The sequence below is a fragment of the Haliaeetus leucocephalus genome, unplaced genomic scaffold, assembly GCF_000737465.1.
Source record: "Haliaeetus leucocephalus isolate CR32 unplaced genomic scaffold, Haliaeetus_leucocephalus-4.0 Scaffold317, whole genome shotgun sequence".
Classification (NCBI taxonomy): domain Eukaryota; kingdom Metazoa; phylum Chordata; class Aves; order Accipitriformes; family Accipitridae; genus Haliaeetus; species Haliaeetus leucocephalus.
Window position 1 is genome coordinate 1213307 of NW_010972753.1, and position 11684 is coordinate 1224990.

General features: G+C 37.8%; 1 protein-coding gene across 2 annotated transcripts in view; it reads right to left on the reverse strand.

Annotated features, from left to right (window-relative positions):
- RPS6KA3 (ribosomal protein S6 kinase, 90kDa, polypeptide 3) overlaps nucleotides 1-10990 on the reverse strand; it is a 64704-nt gene extending 53714 nt beyond the window's left edge. Inside the window, exon 1 of one of the 2 annotated variants that reach the window (XM_010571268.1) lies at nucleotides 10932-10990. In XM_010571268.1, the coding sequence (XP_010569570.1) occupies nucleotides 10932-10961 (30 nt within the window). In that variant the 5' untranslated portion in view covers nucleotides 10962-10990. The remainder of the gene's footprint in view (nucleotides 1-10931) is intronic. The other variant, XM_010571269.1, reaches the window with a different exon arrangement.
- Between the last annotated feature and the right edge of the window lie 694 nt (nucleotides 10991-11684).

Below are 11684 nucleotides of genomic sequence, written 5' to 3' on the forward strand. Positions count from 1 at the left end.
AAAAAAAAAAAAAAAAAAAAAAGACATTGATTTCCCCCCCCCCACCCCCCGTGGTAAAGAAAAACTGGGCAGCAGTGGTACTCATGCTGCTGATGCTGTAGAGATCAGCACAGGAAACTTAAGCAGATTGCCTGATAGCAACATGCTGTTGCAGATGTTATTTATTCCTGGTTCCCAGAAAAGAACAAAAAAGATCAACATCTATTTCACAAATCGTGCTACTATGCAACACTTCACTAGTTAAGCAGAATAGCAACTATTTTAAGTCCTACATGTGATGATTGTATTTTCATGAATTTTTACTTAATTTTACAAAATATTTTAACATATCATGTATCACTACTTTTTAGACTTCAATGTAGAGAATGCAGTATGCGTATGCTTAATGACTATTTTTATTTACTAGAGTTGTTAGCGGACCAAACTGACGTTGCGCATAGCCCTTTGAAATCCTGCACATAGAAAATGCTACACAGATGTTATAGAGGTTAGGCCAAGACAGACTGCAGAAATTATTTCAATTGCATCGCCCAGCTTGAATGTCTGACATATGCACCAATATTATACTGCTTTGTAGAGAGTGAAAAATTTCTTAGAGTAATAAAAATACCTAAGCTTTCTTTCAATGTTTAAAAAAACCTTCAAATGTTTCTAAGAATTAGAACTCAATCTAATTACTTTGAACAGCTAGAGATGAAGTTTTTAATTTGATGTCTCTCTAGATTTAGTATGGAAGTTATTTTCTGAATATTGACAGTATCTTCAGCTTTTCTGATATTTATTAAAATCACTGAATGACACAGTGCATGCTCCATTAAAATACAGAGCAAGACTGTTTTTCTTCAAGCAATGAATAAATAAATAAAGGCAAGTAACAACATCTAGACAAAGGCATATACAAGTTCTCAGCTATAAACAGATCCAGGTGATTCCATTTAGTGTCTCTGTACCAAAGGAAACATATAGCAAAATACCATACTTCTTCCTGCACAAGACATTAATACAAACAAACCCTCCAAACTACCCACTTTGATTGGGTTCTAACAAATATCTGGATTACTGCAATTTTTTTTAGATTTTTATTCCTCTTCAGAAGGCAGAGCCAGTAATTTATTTATTTTAAATGACAGAATATGTTGCTACTATCTCTATTACCACATCCTGGCTGTCTACAGTATCGGTTTCTAACTTTGCCTTTAAAACCTGGATTATATGGCTCCCCAGCATGAGCAAAGACCCTCTTGCCCAAATGCAGAGATGAACTAAAGACCCTGGCTTTATCAGGACCCCTCAAGCAAAAATGTGCCTTTTTTGTGTTCTCTTGTGCTCCTCTGGGTCTTTATTTATGTCACTTCCGCAGGGATGGTTCTTTCAAATGCTATGTACTGAATATACACAATTATTATTATAGATTACACAGGGATTCAGTAACTACTACTACACCTCGAGTCCTCAATTACAATGCAATTTTTACAGTCTTACAGTGTTATAGCCTTCTTGGAAGAAACAGCCTCTACTACAACAGCAGTAACACAGCATGAAAAGAGATTTGGTATTTGTTTCGGGATAAGCAAAGCTTCCTGAACACAAGGAGGTTACTGCAACATAAGGATTTCAAGTATTTCATAAAATTACTTCAAGTACAAAAATTACTTGAAGCTTTCCTCTCTTCAATTGTTTTAAACCTCCAGCTACTTCCCCCTCAAAACTGAAATATCTCAAGAACTGCAGTTTAACAGCAATATAGTTGTTTACACTTTGAAGACTTAAAACAAATTTAAATAAATAAATGGGAGACCATCCAAACTCTCTGCCTTACCTTGTCAAGAACATGTATGAATGCATAAAAGCAGAGTGAGCAGGAGTCCCCAGATCACTAAATTAAATTCTATGGTAGCAAGGAGAGCTAAAAGCAGAAATGGAGAGTAAGTGGTAAGACCTACACTAACTACAATGTTCTTTAAAGATGAAAAGACACTGTGGGTAAATAAGCATTTTCTTCTCTTTTTGCTGTAAGGGTATGAGTGTATTCTGCTGCAGATAAGCTGTATCTCCTAAGGGTGACAGGAATAAGGCATTTCAACTGCAACATTTGTACAATTACTGACTACTGCTCTCCCAAACCTTTTATGTGACCTCCCAGTGAAGTACAAAGCACAATGTTCAGGGGTCAGCGGGGTTACTTCACAACAATAGTTCTCCTATAACTGGCATGGGTCTGCAGCAGGTGGAAGAAATTTCTTGTGTTCTGGGAGAATAAAGCCTGCATGGTTCCCAAAGAGCACTACCAGCCAACCAGAAACATTAAGATATATGCTACATAATTCATTTTGAGAATCTCTAAGAAAAGAGCTTGCCCTTTTAAATATTCCTTCGTATGAGAAGGAGACAGGTTAGAGGGCAGCAATCCCCAACAGGGGGGTCTGTGATAACAAGGACAAATTGCTCCAGCAAATTGCTCCCCTTACCTCGAAGTCCTTGATAAAGATTTGTATTATGCATGTTTATCACGAAACACAACTGCCTCCAAAACAAAAGGGATTTGCTATGCCCGTCAGTGACCGTTCTGCCAATTGCAGAACTCCACTTGCACAATGCATTTCCTCCTCCAGTACAGAAATATAAAGTGAGTTCATCTCCCATCTTCACCTCCTCTTCTTTTAAATTGGATGCTCTGAATTTTCAAAAATGAAGAGAAAATGTCATCAGACTTGCTGTCCAGACATTCAAGAGAATGGGACTCACAGCCGCCACGGATAGCAGGAGAACGGAAAGATGCTGGAGGAACCCTCAAAGCAGTATAGAACACGAGGGAATCCACGGTTTTGATTGATTAAAATGTACGCACCACAGTGGGATGCTCACTTTTACACATAACCAGAAAAAGTTGAAGCATTTCATCTAAGTGGAGTCCATTAGGTGGACTGACAATCTTCCTATACTGTCAGTCCGAGAAGTGTAATAATGCAAATTAAGTCTTTATGCTGCTAGACAAGCAAGGCTCTGTAGTACAGATTGCCTTCAATTATCTGGAAAAGACAAAGATGGAGTACACAAAAGGAATGAAAAGCCCTCATTTGATGAAGGTCAACAGTTGAGGAACAGAGAGCTACTTTTTGGAGTTTTCAGAAGCTGAATAATATACTTCTTTTCATAATAAATATGTTTGTATAGCCAAAGAAGCAATATTCTATTAATCAGGGGGTGTGGCAGTTTCCATCTGCTAGTTTACAGGCTTTTCAGGGCTACCATCTGTTTTCTCTTCATGTAACAAGTAAGCAGCTTGACTTCTAATGTTGCTTACACTCTCAAATTACTCAATTTTCTGACCAAGATCCAGAAAGCATGCTGCACCTAAGACACTAAGTGCGAAATAAGCCACTCAGAAAATCCATTAGAAGACATCAGTGAAAGAGTTTTGCTGTAATCTTTCCTCAACACCTGATGACATCTTGGGGGAAAAAAAATAATCCATGGCTTGCCTTCTTTGTATGGATTTGATATCCAACAGTTAACATCTCAGACTAAAAGCTTTGCACTGTTTAGAAGGATGCTGTAATTTCTTATGCAAGGACCACCAAGTCCATTCTTACACAGGTAAGATGCATGCACTTCACTTGAAGTTTCTAGCAAAATTCATCCAAGTTGCAGCACAGCACAGTGCTTTGGAAGATAATGAACTTCCAATTTCACTACATTAGAGAGAGAAAAAAAAAAGGAATTCTGCCTTTTACAAAGGAAAATCTGGGCATTAAGAAGGTAATAACTGGATTCAAAATTTACAGACATAAATGGTTTGCTTGGGAAACTTATTTGTTCAAGAATCAAGTTATTTGATTGTAAAATAGAACTAAATACATATGTATGTATGTTTAACTATATTTAGTAGAATACTTTAGAAGGAATGTAAGAATTATGGACCACCTTAAACTCCGAGTTCAGTATTTGTAACTCAGGTTGTTTCCTTCACTCCATTACATAGTGGACACTGTCTCATTATATGGCCAGGTTATCGGCTGGCTTTAACAGAAAGGATGACTTACTTCACAACAAGGAACATGGTGTTATACCGAATTATGTAATATTATGGTTTCAAACAATTGCATTGCTATGGCTGTAAAGAAAGCTTCCTCAGTTTGATTTCCATATAAACAGGCAATAATCACACATTCAAGAATGTGTAAGCAATGTGAAAGAATAACTTGACTGTATACCTCATCTTTCAAAACTGCAAAAAATATTAAATTGTCACTGTTTTACTACTGATAAGCTATACAAGTGGCTGCTTCAGCTAAAATTAAGTATCAGTCTGTAAAAAATGAGAAATCCCAAACTCAGTGGTCTACGAATACTTGTGAACCCAAACGTTTCTGTAATATTTAAGAAATTCTAGCTATGTCTTACAACCTGTACCACAGAGCCAAGAATTTATGTCAAAAAACTGACAAAAATACACACACAGAAAATGGAAATGTAAAGGTTACACCAGCAAAAGGAAAACAAACATATCAAAACAATCACAGAAATATGTTTGTTGTCATGTTAACAGAAGATTATTCTTTTAATAGGAAACTATTACTGAGCACCCAAACAGCAATATCCAAAAGAAGTTTGGAGCAGTCCTGAAACAGTGCCTCAACCTGCCAAAATGCAAAGTTTTTGAAACTAAGAGTTCTCACTAGTACAATGCTATAACATTAAAAATCAAGGTGAAACTAAAAATCAGCAAAAGCCTCTCCCAAATGTTTTAAAATCTAAACATTTCTCAGTTTAATTATGCCTTTTTTTTTTTCTGAATTACTTCATTTTAACTTTCTTGTCTTTCATTATTTTCACGGATGGTGACACAACAAACGAGATTACCCCAGATTACTCTGGTTTTAGTATTATTGCCTGAGTGACAGGGGGCTGTTTTGCCCATGACTGTAACTGGTAAGTGATCTCCCTGTCCTTACCTCAACACCTCCCTGCCTGCCCTCCCCAGGTTGACCAGTGTTTTATAGAATCATGGTAAATTGCACAGTATACGTTCATGTACAATATAGAATCTAAACATTATTACTACATATAATTGGCTGATCAAGTTCAGTATTTTGCCAAAGAGACTATATTGTCCACATGCTTCAAATTATTTTTCTAACGTATCTTAAAGCCTTTTCTAAGATCACACTTTCCTTACAAACTCTTCTATTAAAACACTGATTGAGAAGACAAAGGTCATAATTTTCATCTCTTCTGACTGCAAACAGATGTTTTATTTAAATTCTACTAAAGAAAAATAAATGAAAAACTTATTTTTAACTACTGACTTTTCTTTGCAAGCATTTCTTACACTACCTTTTGACTACCCACTGACTAGTCTTACTTAGCTTTGTTATATATTTTTAGTAAGAGGATGACAGCTACTGACATTTAGTTCATCATCATCCAGATCAGCATATTTTAATATACTGCTTTACATTTTAATTCTTCTTATTTAAAAGTGGCGTTTTGTTTAAAGTTTTACCAAAGCATACAAGAGGTGTAATAATATTACCCAACCACCTCCATTGGAGAGAGAGTTTACTTTTTCATCCCAGTTGTTTGAGCCTGAATAGGTTCCACTCCTGCCTGTACTGAAAAAAGTAATCTTCAGTCCTAGCAGGTTACCAAAAAGAAAAATACATGAGTTTTTCCTGCAATTTACAAAGTATTATGAGAACAACTTTTCACAAATTTTTGGAACCTAGTATTTTTGTATGTTTATTATTATGCTTAAACTTAAGTAGAGTGTGATGGTAATACAGTTGTATTAAGTGTTTTAACAGCTAAATTGAATCCATGTAACAGATCATAACAAAGAACACAGCACACATGATATGCTCTTCACATATATACAAAATGGGAAGCTACTTGCTGGACTAGCTGTAGTTTCTGGTTAGATTTAACTAGTAAAGCATGCATCATGATTGTAAGAGCTCAAAACAATTAATTTGCTCAGTTCATTTACTCAATCTTTATTGACACAGAGCTACAGAAAGCAACAGTAGATAGTACAAGAGCGAGAAAGGCAGCAAATAAAAGGCTTTAAAAATAGCTTCACCTCTTTCAGTAATGTTCACTTAAGCTTTTGCATTAGGTCAAGCTTCAGCCAGTTGTTTACTTGTTCTTACATTTATTTCCTGCTGGACCCAGATCATCTGAGGTATATATGCTAAAAAATTTGACAGCAAGCTATAAAGTCAGATATAACCAGTATAGTCATTGTAATAAAACTAGAACACTGAATGGTTCCTCTTTTAAGAGGAGCAAGACTTTTAACCATACAGCATCTTGGATTCCTCAGAAACAGATATGTACCATTATAGCTCCTGCTTTTCTTATAACAAACTACCAAATTTGAATCAAAGCTCTGCAACTCAGACTCTCCTGCCAATTAACTTTAATTTTGACCAAAAAAAAAGGGATGTTAAAAAAAAAAAAAAAAAAAGGAAATTTATCTTTTGATATGCAGAATACTAGAGACTTCCTATGTAGATAGAACTGTTAGGCTTAAATATTTATTTTAAATTTCTTATCTGATTTGCATTATCAGCACACTAGCCAAACACTTAACACAGCAAAAGGATGCAGTATTTCAAGTTTTCACCCGCCTCTATCTCCACAGAACTATAGCAACTCACTATCTTGAACCTGCATCCCTTACACACCTACTGAAATATTTTATCTTCTTACCTCATGTGCTAGTACACGCTAGGTCTGTTTACTCTAGTGTCCTCAGTTACAGCTGAGAAATTTCATAAATTGCCAGTGACCACATAAGTGCTCTAAGTCCATTTCAGTGCAAAGTTAAACAGAAGAACTTAAATGAGTTTCAGCGGTATCTTGCACCAAAACAGATATGAAGCACTGAAAGAATATCACATCCCAGCTGATGCAGTATTTTATTAGCTGACAGACAGCAAAGGCTAGCTTCCAGCTATAACTGACTGAGCAACCACAGTAATTTTTTGTTAAAAAAAACAACTCTAGATTATTTTACATCATTATTCACAACTTTTTACTCACCACAACCTAGAAATAAATGCAAAATAGGTTCCTAAAATACTGGTCTGAGGCATTAAAAAGCTAAACCAATCTTAACTAAGTAGCTCAAGCATGACAGAAAGAGTATTAGAGAAATGTTTTAATTTTTTGATGGTCATACTGTGTTAAAATGGGTTGCTCCCTAAAAAAGCAGCAGTTTGGGAATGTCTGAAGAAAGTACAGGAAACTACTTGTAAGTAATCCTGCAGTTATCAAATACTGAAAGAGAAATTTGATAGCTGTGGTGGGTTAACCTTGGCTAGATGGCAGACGCCCATCCAGCCACCCTCTCACTCCCCCTCCTCAACAGGGCAGGGGGAAAAAATAAGGTGAAGAAAAGCTCATGGGTCAAGATAAGAACAGGGAGATCGCTCACCAATTACCATCATGGGCAAAACAGTCTCAACTTGGGGAAAATTTATTTAATTTATTGCCAATTAAAAATAGAGTAGGATCGTGAGAAACAAAGACAAAACTAAAACCACCTTTCCTCCCACCGTCCCCTTCTTCTCAGGCTCAACTTCACTCCTTCATTCCCTGCTCTTCTACCTCCTCCCCCGCAAGCAGCGCCGGTGGGATGGGGAACGGGAATCGCAGTCAGCTTGTAACACTGTCTGCTGCTGCTTCTTCGCAGTTTTGCCCTGCTCCAGCGTGGCTCCTTCTCATGAGCTACAGTTCTTCAAACTGCTCCAGCGTGGGTCCTTCCCATGGAGCCCGGTTCTTCAGAAATGGACTGCTCCAGTGTGGGTCCCCCGTGGGGTCACAAGTCCTGCCAACAAACCTGCTCCAGCGTGGGCTCCTCTCTACACAGGTCCTGCCAGAAGCCTGCTCCAGCGTGGGCTTCCCATGGAATCACGGCCATCTTCGGGCATCCCCCTGCTCCGGCGTGGGGTCCTCTCTCCCCGGGCTGCAGGTGGAGATCTGGTCCCCCGTGGACCTCCCTGGGCTGCAGGGGGACAGCCTGCCTCACCGTGGTCTTCCCCACGGGCTGCAGGGGAATCTCTGCTCCGGCACCTGGAGCACCTCCTCCCCTCCTTCTGCACTGACCTGGGGGTCTGCAGGGCTGTTGCTCTCACGTGTTCTCACTCCTTACTCTCACAGCTGCTGCACAGGGCTTTTTACACTTTTGCAAGCATGTTAACACAGAGGCATGCCACCAGCGTCGTTGACAGTCTCCGTTTTGGAGCCAGCTGAAACTGGCTCTGTCTGACATGGTGGGTCACTCCCCCGCTACTGAAACCTTGTCATGTAAACCCAATACAATAGATAAAGAATACAATTTTAGCAGATAATCACAAAACAAAAAAGTTCATAGGAAGAGGGTGAAGTTACAGACTCAAAACAAGGAAATTATCATCAAGCAAGGACACTAGTCAGAATAAATTAACAAACCAAACCCAAACTGAACACCTTCCCAAAAAGAGATCTTCTAGTTCAAACAAGAATTCAACTAAGCACTGTAGTCTATGTTATGCAGAATATTAGAACAAATTATCTCCTTCTGGTGTTGCCTTCTAACCTCATAAATATTGTTCCTTTCTTACTCTTTAACACTGCACTGCTTTAGTCATCTGTCAGCCCTTGCCTTATTTCTTCACCCTGTTGTTAAAGACAGCAGACCCTTGTGTTTTTTGAGGAAGAACCAAAAGCAGTTATACAGTGCAGACTTTTAATCTCCTAATTTTCATATCAGCTTAAGAGCTACATCTGTTACTGGTATGTTTGAAGACAAGCATAGAAAAGGCAACTCCACTCATTATCTAAACTGCCTCTGTCCACAACTTCAGCAGAGAGAGAAACTGCTATGGCATTGCAATTATATCCATGCTGCAAACATGTTTCCATGCTGGAAACAGCTTTGACCATCTAATCACAAGCTGAAGTCTGCACAATATGCAATACCAGCACATGAACTCTAAACTCCAACAGAATGTGGAGTTGAAAAATTGTGTTTTATTGGTAAGGCCATTTATCACCAGGCTTAACAGTCAGCTAGTACTCTCTGACACAAAAGTACAACTACTGAAGTTGCCTTCATGTCTGAGAAAAAGTCACAGGCATCACAATAAGAAACCTGAACTCACTGGTACCTTCACATTATGAAATATTGTAAACTGCAAGTTTGACATGAAGGTAAGGAACTTAAACAAATTATCAATGAACCTTCCTGACTCTGATCTTCTCTTTAGCAGCAATCTCTATTTTCAAGAAGCCTGGGTTAAGAATTCCTTCGATTAATGCCTCCCAATTACAAGAGCAATGGAAACTAGCTTCACAGTCCTTCCTCACCCTTGATCTTCCCCTGAAAGACTACTGAAAGCTGAAAGCAGAAAGGAATATGAGATATGAGCTTTTAGAATATACAGATAACTGAAATTTAAAAAAGTTATGGGGAAGGAAGAAAAAAGGGATAGGTATCCATTTTTTTTGTGTTCACTGGCTAGTTCAAGCTCAGAGTGACCATTCTACTCCTATGTGTGATTCACAGTGCATTAGTTCATGGCTCTCTAATGCTTAGTGTCCAGATCTGATTTACAGCAAACACTCAAGATCTACATTAATAGTTCAGCCTCTGCCTTTGGCTGTTGCATCACTATGAAAATTTCACTAAGCACGTTTCAGCATTTAGCATCTTATCTGAGGCAGGGAAGGGGTCTTAAGTCACCATCTAAATCAATACCTACAGCTATCATCTTTGAGTATCTCCATGCAAACATTTCTGAAGCCCTTAACTTTGTCAGCTCTGAACCAATGAACAGAAGTTCTCTTTCACTCCAACTTAGCCAAATTAGCATCACAAGAGGAAAGGTGGAATCCACATCAACAGAGGAAAGACTTAAGAAATGCCTGGTCCTCAATGGACTAGCTTTGCTATTCTTGAATGCACTCCAATGTGACACATCTAAACTTTTCAACAGGAAGCCCAGGAAGAGGACCTAGAACTTTGTATCTTGGTTTCTTGGTTCTATGAAAAAAGGGAGTAGAAAGAATGTTCCAGGCTAATGAAGATTTATTATGCAAATAATCTAGTTTTACACAGGTCAATAAGGAAAATAAGAAATGACTAATGCTAACAACAAAAAGGGCACAGACAGATACTGCCAAGAAATCTCATGACAGTATGGAAAACAAAGGTGCTGGCTGCTGTTACATGTTGCTTACCAAAATAGAAGGGGAAAAGCTATGGTGCATGCTGCCATGCTGAAAGAATCATATTTCATACAGTAAGCACACATGCGTCTGCAACTGAATATGTGTGGAATTTAACCATGAAATAATCCTTTGTTGTGACACGACCACAACTGAAACTTAATTATTAATAAAACATACTTTGTAGATGTAAAATATTTTCACCTATTCACTGATGAGACTAACAGAAGCTGATGGAAGCGCTTTGCTTGCTGGCACTAGGAAAAGTGGATAGTAAAAAAGAACTACATGTTTTCAAGGTTTGCTAAGATAAGAAAAGAGGAGCTCAACCTCCCTTCCTATTCAGGAATACTCTAACTAGCCCCATCTTACTATCAAACCTTCTCACTCCCCAAGCCAATTATAACTTCTACCATATTCAGCTTTGTGCTGTCCATAGGAAAGCCCACCTCATACTAGAAATACTAGGGAGAGGCTATATTGTACAAAAATTACTATGGAAAGCATAAAAGTTCATCAGAACAAACAGTAGGATACAGAACCAGACAAGTCAGTGAGAAAGAATTTATCTCAAAAATATTAGGATCCTAGATTGCACCTCATGTCTAGTAAACCTAAACAACAAAACATTAGTGGCAAACTGCCTGTAAATTAAGTGATATCAGTGTGCTACAATATTGTCCCATCTATCTTTATTACAACCATCTTTTACTCACAGTTTGTGGGTTGATATCATCTTCTCCCATAGGCTCATCCACAATTTGCTGTCCATTCTGTAAGAAACAGACACAGCAAGTTACTAGAAATGCTGAATCCAAGTACAGAGGTAAATACATTGTCAGTGTGCTTTTACAGCATGCTACCGTACAGGATCAAGTGTTCTCTTCTCCATATTCTATAAAAAAAAAAAAAGTCATTGAAAGTAAACACAGAAGACTGCTTATTGCTGGCATGCAATGCCACTCTGGCTTTGACCCTCATGTATTATCAAACTGGATGAAGTCACTGTATGAAATATATAAAACAATCTAGCATTTGAAGCCTTACTACTACACAGCTAGATGTTATTTTCCCACTGCTACAACTTCAGCAAAAGAGTTAAAGCTGATGAAGACTGAACAGCAAAAAGCCACAACCAAGAACAGATAAACAGGTTATTCCTAAGAGCAAGACCTTATGTAGCAAGTCAGTCCTTACTCTACCATGACTACTTCAAGAACATTTATAACTACAGTATAACCTTATAAAAACTATGAACACAATGCTAATTTTATTATCCAGCATTTACTACCTTCTGTACTTTTCTAAGGACCATTCTAACAAGCCATACAGAAATAGGCTTTTGAATTTGAAATTTACCCATAAAGATTTAAAAAAAGCTTAAATACCTTGTTGGTCAACAAATGCTTTCTTTTCCTTGTCAGTGTTCCTATAATTGGAGAATTTCTAAGAGACACTTTACCCAGAAA